Source organism: Centruroides sculpturatus, unplaced genomic scaffold (assembly GCF_000671375.1).
Source record: "Centruroides sculpturatus isolate CEXI.00-Female unplaced genomic scaffold, Cexi_2.0 scaffold211, whole genome shotgun sequence".
In the NCBI taxonomy this organism is placed as follows: domain Eukaryota; kingdom Metazoa; phylum Arthropoda; class Arachnida; order Scorpiones; family Buthidae; genus Centruroides; species Centruroides sculpturatus.
The window spans coordinates 400506-426516 of record NW_019384472.1 but is presented as its reverse complement, the minus strand read 5'-3'; the positions used below and the strand labels follow the sequence as shown (position 1 = coordinate 426516).

Below are 26011 nucleotides of genomic sequence, written 5' to 3'. Positions count from 1 at the left end.
TCGGTGGCTAATTTATTGCTTCTGCGTTAAAAAAAATCACATATATATAATATACTGTAGTGTTCCATTTGAAATTTCGAAGTTCCTCCCCACACCCAGAAGAGGACGGCCCGGGCTTTAGTTTTTCGGCATTAAAATACCTCCTCGGGAATATTAGTTTTATTCTTATCACTTTTTGACACTCTTCTGTTGTTATCCACGAACAACGCGACATGATAATACGTGCCGCGCCAGGCCAAGGCAGGGTGAATGGCGCGCACGCGTTTTCTGTAATTACGGGAGCGAAGATTTTTAAACTGTTTGCTTCACGTATGGACTCTTGATTGGAAAAAATGATTTCTTTTTGGGATTTAATTTTTGTGAAATTTTGCAACTTTTGGGAGGGGCGTATTTCAAAGAACAAAAAAGATAAAAACTTTCGCTTTCTGAAGTCGGATTTGCAATAAAGCTGAAAACATTACCATTTTTAAAAGGAAAAAAAAAGCAAAAATACTTACCGTTCAATTTTAGCCATTTTGATTACCTTCCTACTCGTCGCAGATGGGAATAACTGGCATAATACTCCAAATTAACATAACACGGTGTTCATTAGCCAAACTACTTTTGGCTTTTAATATCTCAGGATGGGATACGAAACGAAATTTGGCACAGTAGCTTGTATTGGGCATTGATGCTATTAAATTATAGTGGTTAATATACTTTTGTTATCCACAATGATAGATATAGTGCACAATTTGTAGACATCTTAATGGTGTAGTTTCTACATATCAGTCTCTTGCATGTTTTCTTTGTTTATTTTTGATGGGAAAATGCCTTTCCTCGCAATTATTAAGTCGAGTCTGCGGGACTCTACTGTGTTATTTGTTTTTTACGTTTGCAGTTTGAAGGATTTTGTTGCATATGTTATCAAATCTTGGGCATTCATCAAAGCGGTGATTTGTAGTGTCGATTTGATAGATGAAAGAAAATACCAGATATGGAAACCTTTGGAGCAGGAGGCCCTGATTAACTATATATGAATTTCCAATGCAAACCGGAAGTCACGTTATTCAAATTAAAAATTTTCCCCTGAAAGCAGTTAATAGATGAACTATTAACTGCTCTATTGTTAAAGGAAAAGTATGATGTACTGTACAGGGCAAGACGCTACTAATTTGAAAGTGGAGAGCATATATTTTAATTATTTATTAATTTCAATTACCGTTCAATCTTAATCGTTAGGCATACGCAGTGTGCACTGCGCGCCTGCATGTGATATAATTTATTACATGATAAGTGAGCTCTTGTTGTGAATTAGAGGAGAAGGTGGTATTATGGAACACTGCAGGTATTATGGAACCACCCCATTTCGAACTGATAATAAAGGCGAACTGTAGCGGATTGTGGCTGAGCTGAACTAGGCAGACATCCATAGCAAGGGGAAAACTCGTTTTACTTCAGTTAAACGGTTGTCCGTATTTAATCAGCAAATTTGTTTTTTTCAAAATTTGCAAGTTTTGAATGCTAAGTGAATTTAATTATTTTTAAAATGTAAATCGTATAGTTGTAGGTTCACTGGTGCATGTATTCCGTTCCAGAGACTTAGGGGTATATATTAATCTGTGTATGATGTTCACGTTTTTTAAATTTTGGTCTCGACAGACATAAGTTAATTCAAGATGGCGATGCGTGAAATACGGACCCCTTTGGTGCTTTTACAGTAATATGGAACTCAACTCCTCCGAACTTTCTATTTGCAAGCAGACATTCCTCCAGAGCAATTTGTAAAAAAGACACTAGGTAGAAAGCCAATTCTTCCTGAGAATATCGAAAAAGAGCTGCTGGAATATATATTGTTGATGGAGGTCATATTTTTCTATTATAAAACCATTTTTGCGATAAAATACATTGGAGTAAATAATTTTGTAATTATTTAACATTCTTTGTACTTTCCTATTTATTTTTGGTTACATTTTTTGAAAATATACAGTAAGGTTCCATATTACCACCCGATTTTCTCTAAGCCTACTTTCTGACTTTTTGTACAAAAGCCTTCAAAAACCATACTTATAGTTACACTAGCGAAAAATCCAATTAGGAACATTTAGTTTACTAGTTACCGGTATTTTTGGCACAAAAAATGTGGGTGTAGTTACGATACCTTGTTTACAATTCACTAAAAGGTAATTGGGGTTCCATAATACCACCTTCTCCTCTATAGTTTAAATGATAATATTGATATTGCGGCTGCATAAAAAAATATCTATTGTATATATTCGATATAAATGATAAATTCTGTTAACATTCCTACCATAGCCTTTTTTCATAGCCGTGTAATCTGGAATAGTATGATACCGCTCTGGGGAACCCGAGATCGAAAAACCTCATGAATTTTTTGAGATTGTCTATCCAATTATGTCCGGCTCTATTTCTTACCATCCTCTGCTCCATTGAAGTTCTGGCCGAACCCGTAATGGGCTTGCTCTCTCTTAGTGCCCACAAGGCAGAGTTTAAAAAAACTATAGCCTTTATTTCTGAGGACTAGTTCTTTGTTATATTTCAATTCCCTTTAAACTACATTAATAGCTTAATTTAAATGTCCCATCAAGAATATTTCTGACACATTTGACAAAACCATTGAACTTACACACCATGAACGTAGGAATCAAATGAAACTTCATTAATGAGAACGTAATACTGGTGGTGATAAGCGATTAAATCATCATATCACAAAGACAATTTCCTCTGGAACGATACAATTTAAAAGTTGAAACGGCCGAAGCCATGGCGGTCAGAGCGTCAGACCACCATTCTGAGGGATCTGGAATCGAATCAAAGCAATTATCCAGAAATTTTTCTCGGGTCATTCCCGAATACGTCGGACCGCGTACCTCGCCACTCAGCTGCTTCCATTATGGGCCCGGCCCAAACCCGCGATGGGTACGGGAAAAAGGCTTTACTAGAGCCCGAAAATTCGGAAATTCCGAATAATGGATCTCTGCTAGCCTTTTTATAGAATACTAAGGTAGTGATTTTAAGACACTCTGATGGCATTACCTGGCATGCAATCGGATCACAACTGTAATCGTTTTACGTAGGTGTATACCGAGGTTTGAAGTCATCGACCAATTCTGTGTGCGTAACTTTTCTGCCAAGGCGCGTATTGTAAATGTCACGCGTATAAAACGACGTGACATTTATCGTCGCATTATACCGAAAATATGCGCCACATCTGTAAGATGTTCATTATTTAATTATAGAATGATAATATACAAAATATAGTTTTGCAAAGCACCCAGATCTAGTTGTATTTTTTTTTCCTTTACATTCTTGGCACGATATTACAGTACAACCATTTCTCGTTCCACGATTTTTTCTTAGATCCTGTGTATATAAGCTTGCTTATACTTTGCGTGAAATTTCAAAATATGCTTGGATTGATTTGGATTTCTTACGTTTTTAATGTCATGTTTTACTAAAGTATAAATTTAAAACAGTAAACTAAAAATTTTAGGTTCATAAGCAAAATATGGTTCTTTCAATGCTTAGAGTCTAATCCCTCCATATTCATATGAGAATTTAAAACAGAATTATTAACCGTTAGAAAATATTATATACAATATATAAAAGTTTCTTTTGTTGCAGGCAAATTTAACGTAGAACATTCCAAAAGTGTGATTCTGAATAGTTCTGAAACGTTTTGGTTTTGTGGACCAATCTTGGGAGCACTCAAAACTGATTTATTTATTTATTCAGATTTCATACTATTATTAACCTTTCTCTCTTTCATTTCCAAACATAGCTAACTTCTTTGAAAAAATTATTTCATGCTCTTTTTTGTATTTGAAATATAATAATAAATTTATGTTCAATATTATTATTTGCTATAGCTAAGCACCTTTTGCATATATTCATACAGAATATTTTAATGGTCAATTTTAATTAAAAATGACTTTCTCTCCCTGATAAATGAAAGTGTGTAGTCTAATTTTATTATTATTTTTTTTAACAGGAATACAGTAGAAAAAATTGTGATGAGTACCAAAAGTACTTATCTGATGTAGTGCAATGTACAGTACTTGGTACATTGCACTACATCAGATTGGTACTTGCCTTATCTATATTAAATATACTTACTTATTTTGTGAAAAAATGAGGGTGTATCTTATACAAGATGTGTGCGTGTGTGTTTATATTAATTTTCCTACCTAAAGCATTTGTTGACAAATATTACAAATAGTTCATTTATATTTTAAATCAATGTTTTCCAAATTTGTCTTGTGCTGCTCCTTAACAGTAAGACCCTGCATAACACTATCCCATTCAATGCATGGCAAATCTTAGCATCAATGATTTTTACAAATTAGAAGAAACATACAAAGAGAAACTTACAAGCTTTCTCAGCAATATCATCATCAATCATGCAAATTATGTAAAAACTCATAGAAAATGACGAATATTGTGAACAGAGTTGTAACACTTAAAGGGTGTTGTAGAAATGAGAGTCCCATTGTGAGTAAAGGAATAAACAATAATTTACTCTTTATGGTTACATCATCAATATGCTAAATATTTTAAAAAATCTAGTCAGGTCCATTGTCTAAAGTGCAAAGCTATAAATAGATAAACTTATATACATATATTCTGTCCTTATTCATGTAATGTTAAAATGACTTAGTTTAGCATTGTTTTATATAACAGTGTTACTGGTAGAACTTTGAAAGTATTCTTAAGAATTAAGAGTTTTTCTCTGCTATTTGAGTTTTTATGAAACAGATTTACTTTATGTATTTCATTGTAATGATATGAAATGTAAAATAACAGATAATTTTCCATTTTTTCACATGAACCTTACATACATTTAAACATTATGTTAAAATCAAGAAACTAACAAATGTTTATTCTTAATAATTTCAAAACATCCAATAATTTATGTTACATTTTTTCTGGTAAATGATTATTTTTAATCATTTACCAGAAAAATTCAACTTGAAATTCTTAAACAGATATTGAATATTCTGAATATATACAATATATCGGATTCATTAAAAAATATTTATTAAAATTGCTATACAATTTATATACAAATAACAAAATCTCAGTCATGTTGCTACTTTCATGTTACATTTTAAATATTCAAGAAACATGGATTGCTGCATCAATTTATTCACCCTTTTAAAATGCCTTTCTAAAAAAAGAAAAAATATATATGTGAGAAATTACAAAATAATAATTTTGAAGTAATTTATATAGAACTGACCTGTGTATGGTAATAACTCTTGAACAGTTATATGTGCATCAGGAAATTTTAGGATTTGTTCTGAAGTATATGTTCTAAAGATGATATTAATTAAAACTTGGGCTGGATAACAATGTTTACTGTTTGTGTTCCATGTCACACAAAATTTTAACAAAGCAGCTGCAAAAATTCAAAAATTATTTTATTTGTTATTTAACACATATGGCAATGATATTCACAGAAAGTATTGTGCAATAGCTTGTAATTTTCTTTTTGTTTTACTGAAGATTGTCACTTAGGCTTCTTTTAAAACTAATACATAATTAAATTCTTTTTACTTTTGTACTTATTTTTTTACCTATTTTTAGTCTGGATAACTTATCTAGGATGCAAGAGTTACACGTATAGTCATATTATTACATATTTTGGTGATTATTTATATATTATGTTTAATTTAAATTGTGTGAGACATTCTGGAATGTAATCTCTGCATAAAGTAAAAACATACTGTATTTTTTTTATTTACATAAGCATATTAACAATGCAGTAAATTTTAAATCAAAATATATTAAATACAGTGGGTGATCAGTTAATGAACAGTTTGGACTATGAACAAATCAGGTAATGAACATTTCTGTAAAAGATTTTTACATTTGGATAAATGAACACCTCACAGAACAAACACAATGTAAAATAATGAATACTGATTGATATTCCCTCGTCTTCAGGCAACAATTCTAAACTTTTTGGAGCACAGGAGACGTTGACATCGACGCTCAACCTGGTATATACTGATCTAATAGTATTCTCCAAACTATCAAACTATGAAACTCTTCCTTGTAATTCCAGCCTTGTGGGCAGAAGATGTCTGATGTTGCTGGGCAGTATGGCTTGAACAGGTCTACAGTAGGTGCAGTTCAATCTTACCTAAGAAAGATACTTGTATAATCAAGAAGACTCAAGCAGCTTAAGGAGTAACAAAAATCACATCTGAGAAATAAAGAACATTGAAGAGCTCATAATGGAACCTGAAATGGATTTGACAACAGAACACCAATAAATTTTGAATGAAGAACATCAAGAAACTCGATGAGATATGTTTTCTTCTGAAAAAGAGGATTAATTTAATTAATGATGATATCTGCTATTAAAGATCTTTTGAAGAAGTGGGAAGATGTTAGAACAATGGTCTTAGAATGGCATCCAAATCAGGTTGAGGTTAATAGGCTTAGGGATCTCTACAATTACAATGCTATTACTTCTGAAAAATCCTGAAGAGAGAAAAGTAATTGGCATTAGACAGATTCTTTAATCCCCACAAATGGAAAAAACATAACTAATAAAAATGCAAGACTGTGCATATATGTATTTTTATTATTATGTATAAATAAACATAGTAAGAAAGTATATATTTTTTATTTTTTGGAATTTCCAGAACAAATTAATCAAATTCCCATAAAAACCTATGGTAAATTGATAATCGGTTAATGAACAAAGTCTTGGAATGGATTATGTCTGTTACCCAATCACCCACTGTATATTTAATATAAATGCATGTATTTAATTATGAATATGATAATATTTATCAGAATTCATATAGTAGAATTTTTTTTTAAATTTTAATTAATGAATTCTATAATGCATCCATCATGTAATGTACAATTTCAAAGTATGAATATTTCAACCTAGTACTTTGAAAAATGAAAATAATTTTTAACCTCACAAAATTCAAAGTTTATTAAAATAAAACAGGATAAAAACAAATAGCTTATCTTTTAATTTTTAAAATATTTATTTTGATTATTTACTCAACTCAATTCTGATTCAAAAAGTTTTAATTTTATTTTAAAAGGTGCAAATAGAGTTTATTCTAACAACAATTACTGGTTGTGACATTGCTATTTATGTCTTCAAAAATATATTTTATTTAAGTATATGATAAAAATCATTTCAATAAATAAAGAAATTTAATAATGAATACAGTATAGTATTTTCTCAAACTTAATTATATTACTGTAAATTTAAACTAGGACATCACACAACTTTGCCACATTGTGATAGAATTACAGTAAAAAGAAAGAAGTAATCCTTGCACTTGTTAGACCTGATGGATGCATACTAGTGAACTTTGCATTTTCTGCCATAAAAGACGCTTTCCTTGTACCTGCTGGCCATGGGAAACACAATTCTTGCACTTACCAACACATTAAAAGAACAAAGCAATTGATGGCAATTGTTTAGTTCTTGTGTTTTAGTTTGTTTTCATGCCTATTTTCCATTAGGTGAACGCAATGATTTTTTTTATTTTGGACCCGTAGGCCTAAATTCTGTTAGCTGTGCTCAGTTGCATCAGAGAGAATGGACATTGTCACTTTAATACCTCTGTATATTGAAAATGAAGTTATGGACTCATATTTTTTACATTTAAATGGACCTTCATTACACTTCTGGACTCCTCATTGCAATTAATGGAAAATGGCAAAGTTTTATCAAAATTGGTCCATTAAATTTTGAGAACAAACTCAATTCTATAAACCCATAGAAGACATGCTAGCAACTGTGGAACATTGCATGACAAATCTGCATGATTCATGCAACATTGCTTTGTCATGCGCACTCGTAACTTGCACTTATATTTCAAAAACAAAGTCATGGAGCCCCATTTTTTATTACATTTTTGGATTCCTCATCACAATTAATGGAAAATGGCAGAGTTTAATCAAAATTGATTGAAACGAACACAATTCTGTAGGCCACATAGAAGAGACTTTGCTAATGTTCTGACTCAAATATTTAAAATTTCTATTTTAAGGTATAATAATTTAATATATATTAATTCATGCTTAATAATATAAAATTCTAAAAGGTGATAACATAGAAGTATTATTTATTTTATATTTAATTTTTAAAATTTTATAAAATTTTAAAAATTAAATAATTTTTTTATAAAATTTGGCAGCTTAATACAAAACAAATGTATTACTATAAAGTACTTTTTGCTAAAACATTAATTAAAATTATTAAATTTTTCTTTTAAATTACATTAATTGTAGTGATGAGTTCATTTTCATAATCAAATGATCATTTAAATAAATCATTCAAATCTATAAAATTCTCTCTTTTAACTAACTTCTTGCAATTTTTCATATGTTTAGTGCTAAAATGATCACTTTACATTTATCACATTAAGCATAAAAAAGTAAAAGTTTTCAAACAATTTTCAAAATTCCATTAATAATGTAACACATTAAATGCAACTAAAAATAGTTAAATATTTCACTTTAATTTATAAAATTATTAAAGTGTGTTTATTTTAAATAAATATGTTTAAATGCTAAAACTGTTATAAATTATTCACCATTGGAACAAATTAAGACACATCATCAAAATAACTATTTAATCAGCTATTGTTTTTACATTGCATTATAGGAAGATGTGTAACAGTCTAATGTAATATTTCCCAACAGGATCAAAATCCCTTTGTAGACAAAAATAAATATTTGAAGAAGAAAATTAATTTTCTGATGCAAAATTTTAATTATAGACTATAAAATTTTTCAACCTTTTTAGATAATTTTTTTTCTTTATTTAAGGTTAAAATGGGAACAAATAAATAATTCAAATGATTCTAAAATAATTTGAAATATTTTGACAATCAAATAATCAATTATTTTTTGTTTGAATAAATTCATCATTAATTAATTGGGTTTTTGTACTATTCTTATTGTGCTTTAAATTTTTAATATTCATTTGTAGAATACGGTAAATACAAAAAACAAAAAAGATTTCACTTACTTATTTGATCTTCTCTCATTTCTGAAATAATATTTTTCAATTTATCAATTCCTGTAGAATCCAAAAGTATTTCTAAAACAAAAGAAAAAAAGTGATTATTATACTCATGTAAAATTAAGAGTAATTTTATAGTTTCAACTTCAAAATTACAAGTAATGTCATAGTTCTACATGTAAAGCCAGCAAGTCAGATATTGCAGATTAATTGATATATAGAAACTAAATCAATATTTTGGGGTGGTATGAATTATCGAAGTTAGAAATATGTTAATGTAACAGCCGAGTTTCATAGCAATTGATCAAACAGTCTGGCGTGAACAGCAAATAAACATCCTCATTTATGTACATAGATATAAATATAGATTAGATTCTATATATATATACATATAGAAATAGTATGTCTAATTAATATATATAGAGCAGTATACAAAAATTATAAATTTAACTAGATTGCACCATAATTTACATATTATGAAAAATACCTACTTTTTATTATGTTAAGAGCACGAAATGGTTGTTCTAAAGTAATTGCAAGAGAGATAGCATGGATCCAATCTTTAGCTTTAATAAGATTTTTTAGTTCCTGTTCTCTAAAATTAAAAACAATACATTTTTTAAAATATACATTGAAACTTCAAAGAATTAAAAAATTCTACTAACTGCAAAATTAAAGTTTCATTTTTGATAATTTCAGCTTCTTTCTCCTCTTTTGTGACATCCTGATAAAAATAAAAATACACTTATTGTATACTATGTTAATTTTATTTCTATTGTAGATAAATCAATTAAATCATTGCTTAGAACTAACCTTCCAAATAATAATAGTGGAATCTGCACCTCCTGAAATAATTATATCTTCACTGTTAGTAGTTGTAATAGCCCATACTTTATCTGTATGGACATCTAACGATTTCACCATTTCATTTGTTTTAATTATCCATAATTTAATAATGCCATCTGATCCACTAAATTTGAATATTAATTTTATTCATTAAAATAAAAGTCACAGCTAAAAGAATAATACATTTAATGATGAAAAACTTAAAACTAAAATTATATCATGCAAAACATATGGTATTATAAACAATTAAGATTTAATTTCAAATATTTTTAAATTTTTATACTGACTGCAAATTATACTATACTGATGCTTCTACATATTTAATTATGTACTCTAATCCATTAAATTTACAAATGCAAATATGTTTATAACATAATTTAATAAAATTTTAAATTTAATATTTATACCATTCATATTATTATTAATTTATTTACTTTCTAATCAATATTTCAACTCAAATCAAACTTTAAAAATTAAAATTTGATCTCATCATCTCAATGATTTTTATGAAAACAAANTATAAAATTAAAATAATAATATATACTGGATAAAGATGCGTTGAAATTAAAAATATCTATTTCTTAGGTTTGAAAAAAAGTAGGAAAAACAATGTACTTTTAAAATTTTATTTTGACATCATTCTTGTTTTAATTCTATTCAAGGGCTGACAACTCTAAGATTCACAACCAACTGCAGTTTTATTTTGAAGCAGGAGGCAACAAATATTTAAATTTCAATGATACAGAGAAATTGGATAGAATACTTTCTAATGAAAAAATTCTGGGCGTTCTGATGTCATGCTGCAGAATCAAGATACAAAATAATATCAATAGAAAAACCATACATGCAGCATTGCCAAACAGAATAAATAGGTATTTATTAAAATAAATATTTAGAATATTTAGATGCTATTATGATATTATGTTTATACAAGGTGGATGGAAAGTTACTAGGCATTGAGAAACTGCTATAATTTCTATATTTCTAATGCAAAGATGACAAGAATTATTTGAAATGTATATTATTAAATTGAAATATGGAAGCATATCTTAAAATTCAATACAGGTACCAGTGCCATCTATCCTTTCTCAAGAGACTGGGATCTGTGAGGTGAATGGCTGGCCACTTCTTTGTGTCCACACTGAACCTGTGGTCATTGGCTTCAAATGACAATTCTTGATTGTTTCTGGATGATTTCTGGCATGATGTTTCTTTCCTGTACACCACTATCTCTGCACAGCAACCACTGATTTCCACACCTCATAGCATGCAGAAATCTGTGCTCGCTCTTGAGAAGACAAATGGTAAGCCATCTTTTTTGCTACTGCATGTGTGGCCTCTCTCAATCACTGTCCACACCATCAATGTAGAAATTATAAAATTTCATTGACTGATGTACATAAACACAAAAATATTATAATTACATTATTATTACCAAAATTATATCAAATTCCTCAAAGCCTAGTTATTTTTCACTTTCCTGTAGAAGTAACATAAATGTTTCCTTGAGCAGCAAGAATAAAACCAAGGTAGTGATTAAGGATCACACAATATATACTCAAGGGCCAAATGTAGACCTTGAGCAATTGATTCTATTTAAAAGGTAACAAAAGTACTTGAACTTTCAATGTTTAACATTTTCTGTATTATCATTAAAAGATTATAACATGAAAATTGATATAAAATAAGAAATGTCTGTAACAATGAGAACATGATAAAATTTTATTCTTATTATTAAAGATATTATACTAACAAGTATATGTTTAATTTAAACAAGATGGAAAAAACGCGTTTATTATAATTAGATGTTAATTTCAGAATAAATTACTAGAAATAATAAGCGAATTTTTAAGCATATCTATTTTATGATGCAACTATTTAAATTAAAGAATAACATTACATACTTTATTTTTATTATTTAAAAATATTTAATTACTAACCTTGATAGAATTTGTTTGCCATTATTGATGAAGATAAATTTTAAAACAGAACATTCATGACCTTGAAATGTCTAAAAAAAAGTGAATAACAAAATTAATTGAGGTAAAAATGTTCAAAATAAAATAGTGGTAAAATATTCTTTTATTATTTATAATAGTACTAATAATATCTGAAATGAACCAAATTAAAATATCTTAAATTATTTTAAACAATGCTTTTATATGTTTTTAAAATCATTCTGATTGTCTTAATAATAAAATGTTTTTGTAGTCATTTATAATCAGCCAAGTCTGAATTGTAGATTCCTCTGGAAATAAGTAGTCTAAGTAAATTGAAAATATTTATAAATTTTAATCTTTGTATAAGAACACTATTAAAAATGTCATTTGAGCTTGTAATTTAGTTGGAAATCTTAAACTATACTTGATGATTATTTAAAATTAAAATAAACAATTTTTTATTCTAAGATTATATTTAAGAATTGTGTAACTTTTAATAGTGTGCAAGAAAATTATCAATTTGTATAAATAAATTTTAATGATGATAATAATCATAATCATAACTGATGATGATAAAATTAAAATCCTCAATTCCTCTTTTGCAACAGCAGAGCTATACAAACAATTGAGAATATTTTAATTTTCAGCAGAAAATGTTGAGTATTAAAAACTATTGTTTATTAACAACATTTCAATTTTCATCGCTTCAGCTAAACTTCTATTCTGTCTTATTATTTAATGTTTTTAGAAAATTCCGATGAATAATTTCCCATATTCTTTATTTTGTTTCCAAATTTCATAGGTTTATCAACAAATATTTATTTAATAATCATTTTTAACTATCCAAACATTTTCATTATTTTTATTATAATTCAAAAATTGTTTATGTCATAAATATATGTAACTTGATTTAACATTTGATACATTTGTAATGTTTTTCATAAAATCCTATCTTTTTACTTCCTAAAACATTAAATATTTATCTCATTGAGATAAATCTTATTACCTTCATTAGTTTTAATGTTCATAATATTCACAATAAAACTATAAATTATTGTATATGTGGAATAGCATAGTAGAGCTGCCAATGTTATCTATATTGCTTTTCTAACTTCTTGTTACTTAACAAATTTAATTATTCAAAAATTTTTCTATCGTAATTTGAAAGAATATTATTCTCAATACTAAATATTAATTAATACACATACCTTTACACAGCTAAAATCAGATAAAGACCACATTTTAATCGTACCATCAGCAGATGATGATGTTAATACCTAAAAAAATATTTAAATTTGTATTAAAACTAGTATTTTTATCTTGCTAAATAACTATTTCCATGTAAGAACTTATATGGAATTTCAAATTTAAAAATAAATAAAATGTTGAAATTGTAACTTATAACTAAATAGATGAATACTGATTGTTAAAATTCACAATAATATTCACTTACACCTATATGAAATTAGCTAATACTTCTTTAACAATATAAGAATGTTATTTACAGAATTTGTATTATCATAGCTACAAATTCTTATTTTATTTACATTATGAAAAAATAATTCTTTTAATTAACAGAAATTATCTATAAATTGATAGAAAAATATCTAAAGATATAATGTGTTTTATGTATAAAAGATAATATATGGCCTCAATGTCTGTGGTTATGTGATAACTGAAATACAATGTGATCATAAAATCTCTCTGAAATGGGCCTTGCCTATTTAACTTAGTCATGTGGTGATGTCATAATTTACTTTAACTCTTTTGATGTGTAGTCTGCCTGTGACATCATTACTTCATTCCTGGAAGCTCCTTCCATTTCCCTGCCCAATGTGGAGGGACTTTATGATTGCATTGTATAATGTTTATTTACTATTTTTAAAATACAAACATGACAACACACAGATGCTATTTGAATATAATATTTATTTTTAAACTCAGCAAGATTGTGACATGTGGTATTTGAATCAATAAATTGATAAATTTGTAATTTAGAAAAAATGAAATAAGACGATTACTTTTATGTGGTTAGCATAAAGTGAAGAAACCAATTAGCAGAACATGATTATCAGATAAACAAAACCAAGAAAAATACCATGATGATTAATCAGTAACAAAGACACAATACCACAAAAAAAAAAAAAATGATAAGATGCATCAAGACATAATAACTGTAAGTGAAATGACAGATTGCCTTTTTACAACAATGAAGATAGATATGTTTATTAGGTAATTTACATATTTTAAGCTATTTATGAAGAAACAAATAAAAATGTCATTTTCTACCATCAGGTGTCCCAAAAACAATGTTGTGCCATTCAGGAGAATCAAAAATCCATTATAAAATTATCTACTTGACTAGTATCCTGCAAAAGAATTTTTGTAGTCTGCTGATATTATTATTGTTAATTTGTGCCAAAAATATTAAAAACATTTAATGATATCTACAATCAATTATCTTAAGCATGTATGATAAATTTCTATTTTTGCAGCTATATTTGACAAGCTGTAAATTTATTGAATATTTTCTATTTTTTGGTCCTTGATCTAATTATTAAAAATTTCAGCTTTTTGATATATGGATATTGGAAAGAAATGATATAAAATAATAAAAAAATATTTGTACAGTATTTGAAAAACATTAATTATAATACAGCTCAATGTAATAATTTTAATATAATAAATTTTGAAGTCTGCTAATCATCCATTCTTTCAAGCATTTCAATTGTATAGTTTTTAAATAAAGACATTATTTCTAAAAACATAAGTTTGAACTTATAAAAGAATATCTCCATTTACTTCTGTTCAAATAAAACAAGTGCTAATAGCAACCTTCATAAAAAATTATGATAATTATAATATGCAAATGTGAGCACTGTCTCATTGTAATAATCATATATCATATTATTCATGAATTATTATGATGGAAAAAACAGCATAATATATAAAATTTATAATAAAAGCAACTAAAATGTCTAAATAATTCATTACTTATTGTTATATTTAAATACACACAGATTAAATTTATATAAATTTGAATCTATTATTAAAAAGTATTTTACTATTATAATATAATACAGTGATTCCCAAACTAGTGAGATCTGGTTTACAAACAAAATATGATGTTTGTAAACCAGATATATGCATATGCTATCTGTAAACAACATATACATCTATATCAATAGCATGTACAGTAAATGGATGATGCTAGTGATACCATAAAACCATCAAGTGTCCAGTAAACTTTTTAAGAAAAAGATGACCATTTGAGTAACATTTGAATTCTTTCTCTCAAATCCTTTTTGGCTATTTCAATTTTATCCAATAAGCATTGTTGTGTGGCAAGCAGGCATAGCAAATAATCTGCAGAAAATAAAAGACCTGGTGTGAAAAAAATTTTGAAATTTTGAGGTGTAGATTGTGTTATTGTGGACAAAAGATCTGACAGCATGTTTGCTTACTTTTTCTATTCATAGGATAAAAGTAATTTTTCATGTTTCTTCATGATCCATGATTAAAAGTTATGATTCAAACTAGGTTGAATTTAGCTCCCATCTGAAAAATTTGTGATGACACAGATTGCTCCAATTCCAGAAATTACTGGAATTTCTTCATCTTGCTCTTTCACTTAGAAATTTTTAATGTGTATTTATTGGAATTCAAATGATCCCTCTAACTTAGATGACTAATTTTGTTTTTAATGTAATAGAACCAGAGTAAAACTTAAGGAAATCATTTCTAATTCTGTAATAAAAAATAACTATAATTTTGTAGGTATTTTTTAGAATAAATATTGTATTTGTATTTTATTATAGAAATATAAATTTCTCAAACCTGACTGTAATTCTTGTAACACAAAACTTAATAGTGTTAGGTACCACTAAATGTTTAGGTCTATGCATGCCATTGTGTGTGTGTGTGTGTGTGTGTGTGTGTGTGTTGTGTGCATGTGTTTAGGCTTGCAAGCAATATTTGTATGTATATAAGTATGAATACTAGGTTTCTGGAAAAATAATTCAAAATTGTATGAGAGGTGATATGTATACTAATTATATCAAAAATAATATATCAAAAAAATAATGTTTTATAATGAAAATTATGTTTCTTTCAGTGTATTTTAGGAAAATAGATGCACATTACTCAATAACCTTCTGAACATTTTACAAATCCTCTAAAATATTGATATAATCAATGTAATTACATAAGTTAAACTCTGCATTAAAGCGTTTAATAAAGAAGAATGTGCTTGCAAGAATAGAATAAAATTCAATATTAAGCAATTTATAAGTTCAACTAGAATCTCATAATTTTCTAAATTACAAATAATTGTCTAATGATACAAACCTGATCTAATGGAGAAAACTGTACACACCAAATACCACGTCTATGTCCTCTGCACACTCCAACTAAAGATAAATCTTTTGAATTCCATACCTATGAATAAAATAAAAACATACCCATTATATTTAAAAGTGAAAAATGTACATGAAATAATATTCAATTTTCAAAAGAGTTAAAAATTTTTAACATAGATACATTTATAACATTCAATCTTAATTTAAAATAAACGATACGTGGATGATATTCTAATAATATACAACGAAACAGAAATAAAGATAGAAGACATCAATAAACAAATTAATAATATACAAGATGAGATAAAATTTAAAACTGAAACAGAAGACACAACCAAAAAAGAAATCAACTATTTAGACATTACGATAAGAAGATTAAAACAAAGTTTAGAATTTAGAACATTTAAAAAGCCTGGATCGAGTCAAATAACAATACGATACCAATCTAACGTACCACTTCACGTCAAATATAACATATTTAAAATGGAATATTCTAAGATAAAAAACAGGACAAGTCAAGAAATACATATATCCGCAGATTTAGCCGAATTAAAAAAGAAGTTTCTCCTGGCAGGATACCCACAAAGACTAGTGAAAAAATGGGAACTTAAGATAAATAATCCTAAAGCACAACAGGTTAATAAGAAAACAAATAGCATTAAGTATATTGGATTTCCATATATTAAAGGATTACACGAACAAATTGATAATGAAATAAGCAATATGCACTTTAAGTTAGCACCGTCATACCAAAAAATGTATACAAAATTAAAACAATTCGAAAATGAGAAAAAACAACAACCACCAACAGAAACTAAGAACGTTGTGTATAAAATTCATTGTACTTGTAGCAATAATAAATATTACATAGGAGAAACAAAAAGGAAGCTAAAAACTAGATTAAAAGAACATATAGCGGATCTGAAATACAATAGACTAAATTCCGCCTTCCATGATCATTGCACCATGAATGATTGTACAATAGATAAAGATAATATACAAATACTCCACAAAGAAAAAGAAACATATAGTAGAAAGTTTAAAGAAAGTGTAGAAATTCTCAAAGGAAAAAAATGCATAAACAAAAATCTAAGTATTAAAATTAATGAAAACTGGCTAAATATCTTATAATCTGCAGAAACGATAATTTATGTAGAAGGTAATTTCTTGAAATATTTTATGTAAACAGGATTTTTAAAATGAAGTATTTTCTTGAAAAGAAATAATTTGTATAAAAAAGACATTTTAAGAAAAAAGATATTTCATGTAAAAAGTAATACTGCCACAAGGTGGCCTGCTAGTCATATGACTATAGTAACCAGTGGTACGCTTAACTGGGGGAAAGAAGAGGGGGAGGAGAGGTCATCCCAATGGTTTGCAAAAAGAGGAAATTGCATGATTTTGAAAGACAAATATGTCAATTTTAGTATTGTTGTAAATGTATAAAGAAAAATTTTAAAGTGTTTAGATTTTATAACAATGAAAAACAAATAATTAGGTACGTACTTCATTGTAATTTTGTCATGTAAATCCATAAAAAATAAGGTTTTAAAATATTTTAGATAATATAAACCGTATGTTTTCTTAGATTAAAGTGTGTTAAGAGCCAAGAAATTTTTGTAATTCCATAACAACCAGTAAGCATAAGCGATGAAACCTGTGGTTTTTAATATCTTGATAACTCGTAAATTAAAAAGGTATGTTTTTAGAAAAACAATACCTAATATCTTTGTTATTTGTAATTTTATAGTGTTAAACTTTTGTTTTTAGTTGGCTGAAGAGGGGCAATAAATGCCCGAAACGTGTGTAATATCAACACGTATCAACTAAATAAAAACTTGATGATAAAAATTGCCAAGTGCCTGAAAATAAATACGATAATAATTTGTGTTTGAATTACTACTAATAACTACTAGCACGGTTTCAAAGTACCAAAATTTAAAATAAATTGAATTATAGAAAATATAAGTACAGTAGAGCGTCGATTATCCAAATCAATTGGGGACTGGGTTGTTCGGAAAATCAATATTTCGGATAATCGATTATGTATGAAAAAATATATTAACCTATCCCATGTTGAAATTTTTCTCCATTGTGTGTCACTTCGTGTTGAATTTTCGTTGATGTTAAGCCTAACGAAGACTATAGTATCGTTAAAAATTATTTTTTTATTTTGTGCAAACAAAATAAATATATTGAAAAATATAAAAACAATAAAAAATTATACTTCAGAAGTTAATTTAGTATCAAAAACGTAAAATATTTGAGTAGCCCAAGACACAGCCAAAGATTGCAGCGCCAAGCACTGGTGAAAATTTAAATTTGCCGACTGGAATTCTTTCAGATAATTGACGCTCTACTGTAGAAAAGTGATTTTTAATAACATCTCATAACAGATAATGCCAGACACAATTTTAACTTTGAGCTAGTGTCATGGTGTTTTTTAAACTTAAATACTTTTTTGCAATTTTTATCATAATTCACAAAATTACCCATTTAAGCTTTTCTTATTACTTAAATTTTATATCCTAGTATAATTAAAAATTATTGAACTTCCTAATGGTCACCCTAACCTACTGTTTGAGTGCCAGGAAAGTCAAGCAAGGGCCATTGACAGCTTTTTTCATTTGTTTTGTAGATTGTAAATATTTTTATTTTATATCTAGTCTATCTTTTCTCAGATTTCCAGAGATAAAGATTATCTTAACTGATCATATAAATCCTTCATAATATCTATTATCTATTACTACAGTATTTGTTGAATTTTCTTGAGATGTTATGCATCATAGTATGACATTTAATATTCAAGAATATTAAATGTCATACTATGACAGAATCCTGAGTATTGGTTCTTTTTACAATAATAATAATTTAAACATAATGAATTCTATGAAAAATTGCCATGAAATTCATTAACAACAAAACATAAGCAGCGTTCTCCCCCTAGAAAAATTTGTAGGTGGCCAATTTACAACATTATGACTATGAAAATGCAAATTTCCTAATAAACTTTAATTGCAACAAAACAATACTTGTACTATAACACTCAATTGCATACCAGTCTCTAGTATAGTTATCAGTAAAATAATAATTGTAAATAAAATAAAATAAATATTTTTAACTAGTCAATTGACCAGCTAATTAATTTATTTATTATGAAATTTGGAATAAAAGTACACTTGTTTCATGAATATTGTCCAGGCTGTAAAAATGCACAGAGCAGACACCAGTCTATTTACTTAGTGAATGGAGCAGATTATCTGATAAGTATGTGACAGGGTCACTGTGCATTATCAAAAGAGGCTTTCAAACTTTCAAGCTTCCAGAGCCTCAACCAAGTACCATGTATTGCCTGGATATATTCAAGATATATGAAACGATCTGTATTGTTACCATCTTATCAGCACCTAAAAGATAAGAAAAAATTGCCCCATGTTTAATTCAAATTTCATAATTAATTTATTTATGGCCTTACAATAATTTTTTAAAAATCTGATCATTTTTAGTTATCTCTGTACTTATTCCTATTTAGTTAAAAATTATTTCATAATAGAGATATGTATAAATATTTACTTTTGCTGTTTTATCTTGAGATCCAGTTGCAACAAACTTATCATTTGGAGAAATTGTAATGGAATTTATATTCTTGTCATGAGCAACAACAGTACATGTGGATGACAATGATTGATCATTTGATGCTGTGTTATTCTGTTTAGGTAATGCCCACAGCTTGATAGTCATATCTTGACTGCAACTGACAAATGTGTAATGATCTAATCTGCACAAAATAAAATTTAGTAAAATTTAACTAAAATTACTATTAAATAAAATACAGAAAAAATCATATGTTATATCTTTATAAATCTTAAAATTCTTAATAAATGTATTTATAATGAGATTAAATAAATAGTCTATATCAGACAGGCCAACAAGTCTATCACAATTAACTAATTAATTCTGTCATCATTTTTGACCAATCATTGATAGCATAACTTCTTAAAATGAGAAAAATATTTGTAATATCCATGGAAATACAGATTCTATATTTCCATTATGAAATCTTTAAACTATTGCTATGGGTTGCTAGTGCTGTGTTGTATGAGATGAGTTTCAGCTTCATTTCTAATTGTAGGACAGTGTAAAAAAGCACATGCAGATATTGAACATGAAACACAAAGTAATGGAGCATGCATGCTCTTTGTGTCAATCTCTATGTTTTTATTTTAGAAATTGCTTTGTTGCACCAAAGCAAATTCAGTTATGTGAAAAATGTTTCTGTAAACAAGAAGTGAAACTTATGAATGTAAGACAAAAGAATATAAAATTCCTTTATATTATGGTAAATGATAAATGTTTCTGTTCAGTTTGTGTCTATCTTTACAAAAAAAAAAAAGCATGAAATGTCAATTATCATGCAATAAATAAACATAATTATATTTTCAGCATAATTTTATAAAAAATAAATTGATAAACTTTTGTAAAAGAATAAAAATAAAGTAGTAGATCATTGGTACTTTTGACACATGAAAGTTAATTATATCCCACTATAAGTTGGCCAAGCCTGTTCTATATGAATTCAAAGCATTAACATTAAAATATTGACATTTACATTTAGATGTGCAAAAAAAAAAAAATTATTATTATTCTTAGCTAAAAAGGAAAGATGTACAAATCCTTAGTCACAAAGAAATTACATGGATATAAACAACTAAATTTACATTAATTGATTATTAATATTTACTAAAATGGATATTTTAAAATAGCAAATCTCCTTTTTTTGCAAAAGATATTATCACATAATAAACAAATAATTTAATAATTGTCAAAATATTTTCAGCAATAGAAACAGAAATAAATAACAAATCTAACTATACACAGTTACATTTTTACTATTTATTCCTACTTCTATTACTGAAAAATCTGGTTTCTATAAATATACCTTGTTTTATTTTTTCATATTAACTTGAGACACAATTTTAACTTTGAGCTAGTGTCATGGTGTTTTTTAAACTTAAATACTTTTTTGCAATTTTTATCATAATTCACAAAATTACCCATTTAAGCTNTATAATAGTTAAAAATATTTTTTCATTTTCATCCATTTTTGTGTTTTAATGAGATATTTCAACAGAGTTTTATGCTTTTTTAATACTACATAACTCTAAAGATTAAAAATTATATAAGATTTTAATATAATCTTATTTTTAACTATATAAATCGTAGAATAAAAGATTTAAAGTTTACCTTGAACAGGCAACAGAACTAACACTGTGAGTGTGACCAAAACCCACATACAAACATGTAAAACTTTCATCATCATTCATTTTCCAAACTCTTACAGTGTCATCCTAAAAAATTTTTTAATTTATTATTAATATTTCACACTTTTATAAGTAAATAATAGTTTATGTACATACAAAACTAAATTTATAAATAACCTCTTTCCATTCCTCTTTCCAGTATCTGTTATAGTTATTATTAAAGATTTTTTTGTTAGAAAATGCTGAATTGGATCAGTTAGCAGAGTATTAAGCTCATTTCTGAAAGTTTACAATCTGTATTAGATAGCCAACATATTTAATCTTTGATGAAAATTCTTTAGTAATGTGACTAACCAATTGTGAAAAATGTTAGTGAATTTCAGAAAACTTTAGCACAATCCTATTTTCCAAGATATTGACAATCCTTTCTCTGTGTTTAGCATTCTTTATTGTGACATAAAAGCACATTAAACTGTTGCTATGGAAAACATCAAAAACTATGTATTTTCTAGTTTTTAATTTTGAAATTTTAATGTTTAATAACAATTACTTTTATTATAAATAAAATGCAAATTTTTGTTGATAATTATAAAATTATTGAAAGAACCAGATATCATTTTTAGTTTTCTTTTGAGATGACATCACTTCAAATGAAATATATTAATTCTTTAGTAATACTGAACAATCTGTCTTATTATTGAACTGTAAGGTCAATTTATTAATGAGATGTAAAATAATTTGACTAGAGAGGCCTAACTGCCTACCTCTAGTCAAAATACTTTAATTATTTAATTAGCCTTATTATAGCATGATAATATGACAGAACAATTGACATTACTTAAAAAAAATCTACATTATGGGTTGTATTTATAGTTCTTTATTAGTGAAAAAATAAGTTATATATACTGTAGATGGGACCAGATCAAATGTTTTTTTCAGTTCCCTCCAAAAGAAATAAATTAATAATAACAACAGTAGATAAATAAATAAAACATAATAAACAAAGTGTAGGTTCCTTACTACACTATAAACAGCTGTGAGAGAGCTATCTGTTCAATTACATATATTATTAACATACAAAAGCTTAACAATAGTTGATTTATATTATAGATTGTTTTAATTTTCTTTCTTAAAGTTATGAGATATCTTACATACAGAAAGGTATGAATTAATAAGACATTTAATAATAGTCTTATTAATTCATACCATTCTGTATGTAAGATATCTCATAACTTTACAGATCTAAAGAATATACATTTTTGACCCACAAATATTTTACATTTTGATACTATAAACTGACATTTTTCTTCTACATGATGTAAACCATTGTATTTTTATATGTTGTTGGAATTCAAATACATTTTATATTAATTCATAGATATATGAAGAATGAAATTTAAATAAATTCCAATCTTTATACATTTTTTATGTAATACCTTTTATTGATAGCTATTAAATACTAAATATTAAAAAATTATTCTAAATTTTCATTTTATCAACATCTTTATAAAATGGCAAAATGTTGATTTAGCACCACCATTTATTCATTTCTAAAACACTGGCACTAAATTAAGTATGGTGTTAAATTGAAATATCTTCAGAACAATAACAATTATATAGTAATAAGTCTACATAAAAGTTTGAATTTCAAAAGGATATTATATGAAAGTTTAAGTATACTAGAAAACAGCAAAACAAAAGTTTTAATACTTAGTTTGAATTTACTAACCAACCAATCTTTTAAAAATTTAATACTTACTTTTGAACCACTGACTAAATAATGAGGAGCTGTAGCAAAAGTATCTAATGATAATACTAAATCTTGATGGCCTTTTAATAACTGGCAGTTGAATGTAGACAATTCAAATACTTTAATATAAGAACTATTAGTAGCAACAGCTATATGAGAACTTTCTTTTCCTATACACTTTATGTCTAAAATATCATCATTGTGTCCTGAAAACTGAAATAAGAACTTTTAGAATTTATTGTTATAATTGCAAAATTATATAAAATAATGCTGATAATTACTCCTCCAAATTATAGAAATAGTGGAAAATTTTATCCAGTAGTTTTATTCAATTATCATTATTTAATATAGTGTAAACAAACTAAACTTGGTTATAGTTTCTATTAATAAATCTGAGATTATTAGAGTATGATTTACTTACTATTTGACTATTATATTCATTATTAAACTATTATGATATTAAATTAATAATAATAAAAATATAAAAAATAACAAAAAATTTATTTTTAAAATATTGCTGAATTGAAGACAGAGATTGAACTGAATTTCAAGAAGCACTTTAATATAAATACAAAATAATTATAAATAAATACATCACTTGATGATAATTTGAAGTAAAAGTTAATATGAATTTTGATTAACTTTCAAATTAAATATAATTAAAACAAATTTAATATATTTAAATAATAACAACCAGACAAACAATTTTGGATCAATTTAAATCTTTTATCCTTTTTAAAATTCCAGCCAGAGACAGATGCAGTTTTACTTTTAGTTAACTTACATTACAAACTTAGTTGATTTACATAAAGAAACATCTGTCTCTGGCTGGAATTTAAAAAAGGATAAAAGATTTAAATTGATCCAAAATTGTTTATATGGTCAGTATTACTTAAATATTTGTAATCATTGAGACTATACAATTTATGTAAATTTAATGTACATTAATATAAAATTACTAAAATGTAGTTGAAGTATCATTCTTCAATAGTTTGAATAAATTAATATTTTTATAAGTTTGCATATTTTTAAAAAGTGTACAAAAAATCCATATTAAAAACAATTCAAGATCTGTAACATTTGTATTTTTTACAATAATATAATCCTCAGATATTGAAAATTTATAGTGTTTGTTTATAATTGGCATTACTTTAAAGCTAAATCAATGTTTAGAAATTCATTTTAAATCACAAAAATAATACTGTTAATTATAGTACAACTACATTTTAACAAGTTTCTATTATATTAAATAAATTTACATATGTTAGACATTTTATTAACAACTTATAATGATATTTTCAACATGGATTTCATTTATAAGTCTTATCTTCAAAAAATATGAAGCAAAGCTTAAAATAAATGAAAAATACAATCAAAAGTAAAAAATATAAATATTCTAATATATAAGTAAATTAAATAAAAACATTATTTTTCTGTATGTAATCAAATTTTTATTTCTAAAATTATGAAATAAAAATCATATTGTTAATATTACCATATGTTAACAAGATTTTTTAAAATATGTTTTTATTGTATTTATACTAAAACCATGACAAATGGTAGGCTATACCATATAAGAAATGTTGTTTTAAAGAAAGACTAAAAGAGAAGCATTGAAAACTAACAACATTAAATAACAATATAGAAAATATCAACAAAGGAAATTAATCCAATAATTTACTGTATCATTCTAAGCTTACAATATCTTATTATAATGTTAATATGTGCTATCAAGTAAACTGTATTCAATTATGGCTGTAACATAATTATTGTCTGGAAATTTTTAGATCATAAATAAAAATATTTGCCTATTTTACTGCTTTCATTCATTATTGAGTTGTTGCATAATTATCATATACAATTTTAACTTTTACAATTTGTTGCTATTGACATCTAAAATCTTTAATTCATTCAGAAATGATAACTTGAAAATTTTTTCAATCAATCAGTCATGATTTTTTGATTATAATAAAGAAAAATTTAACTTATAAATTTTATTTTATATCTTTCTACAAATTTAGCTTCAAATTCAATAATTAAATTAATTAAAACTCTATAAAAACTCATATAATTAATTCATTTTGAAATAATACTCATATATTAATACTTATTTATCAAACATTAATTGATTAAATTTTCATTTTATTAATTTCTTATTAATTAAAAATCATTTATATCATTTAACATTAATAATAACTTTAACGTGATAGAGATGTGAACTATTAATTCATTTTTCATTACTTCAATTTCATCACTTTCTTTCAATTCAATTCATGTATGTATGCATTTTGAATTTTTAAAGAATTCAAAATGTATATGTACATAATTTAAATTCAAAATTTGGTAAGATAGATTTAAAGTTAATTTTTACAAATTGATACTTACTTGTTTTTGCAATTTAAAATTTTCAAGGTCATATAATATTATATTATGTTCATATGTTATTACAGCAATAAGATCTTTAGTGGGGATGTATAAAGCTTTCATAATAACAGAATCAGCTTCTTTCCCAGTAACTGTTATAGGTGACTTTTGAGAATAAACTTTGTTGCTTGTATGAGAATTCCATATGGAGAGTTTACCTGTAATAAATATATTAATAAACCAAGATAAATATCATAATTATTTAACATTTATTAGAACCAATTATATTATCTTTTTCTTTATTATTACTTGCATTGTAAAAATAAAAACAAAGTTTTCATTTTCTTTGATGATATATCAAATCTCTAACAGTTTTGAAATATTTTTACTTTTTTCAGAAATATTAAATTAAAAACAAAGAAACATGAAAAAAAAACAAATTTTTTATATTTATTGAATTTGTTCTTTTTAGGCATTTCTAAATA

General features: G+C 26.2%; 1 protein-coding gene across 1 annotated transcript in view; it reads right to left on the bottom strand.

The window, feature by feature from the left end:
• Positions 1–5015: 5015 nt before the first annotated feature.
• LOC111621205 (transducin beta-like protein 3) overlaps positions 5016–26011 on the bottom strand; it is a 37845-nt gene continuing 16849 nt past the window's right edge. Inside the window, exons 9-21 of the mRNA XM_023363284.1 lie at positions 25548–25744; positions 23172–23375; positions 21396–21499; positions 19725–19929; positions 16141–16230; positions 13002–13070; positions 11794–11864; positions 9821–9977; positions 9673–9731; positions 9499–9602; positions 9014–9085; positions 5240–5398; positions 5016–5167 (exon numbers count right to left, since the gene is read on the bottom strand). Of these exons, the coding sequence (XP_023219052.1) occupies positions 5082–5167; positions 5240–5398; positions 9014–9085; positions 9499–9602; positions 9673–9731; positions 9821–9977; positions 11794–11864; positions 13002–13070; positions 16141–16230; positions 19725–19929; positions 21396–21499; positions 23172–23375; positions 25548–25744 (1577 nt within the window). The 3' untranslated portion in view covers positions 5016–5081. The remainder of the gene's footprint in view (positions 5168–5239; positions 5399–9013; positions 9086–9498; positions 9603–9672; positions 9732–9820; positions 9978–11793; positions 11865–13001; positions 13071–16140; positions 16231–19724; positions 19930–21395; positions 21500–23171; positions 23376–25547; positions 25745–26011) is intronic.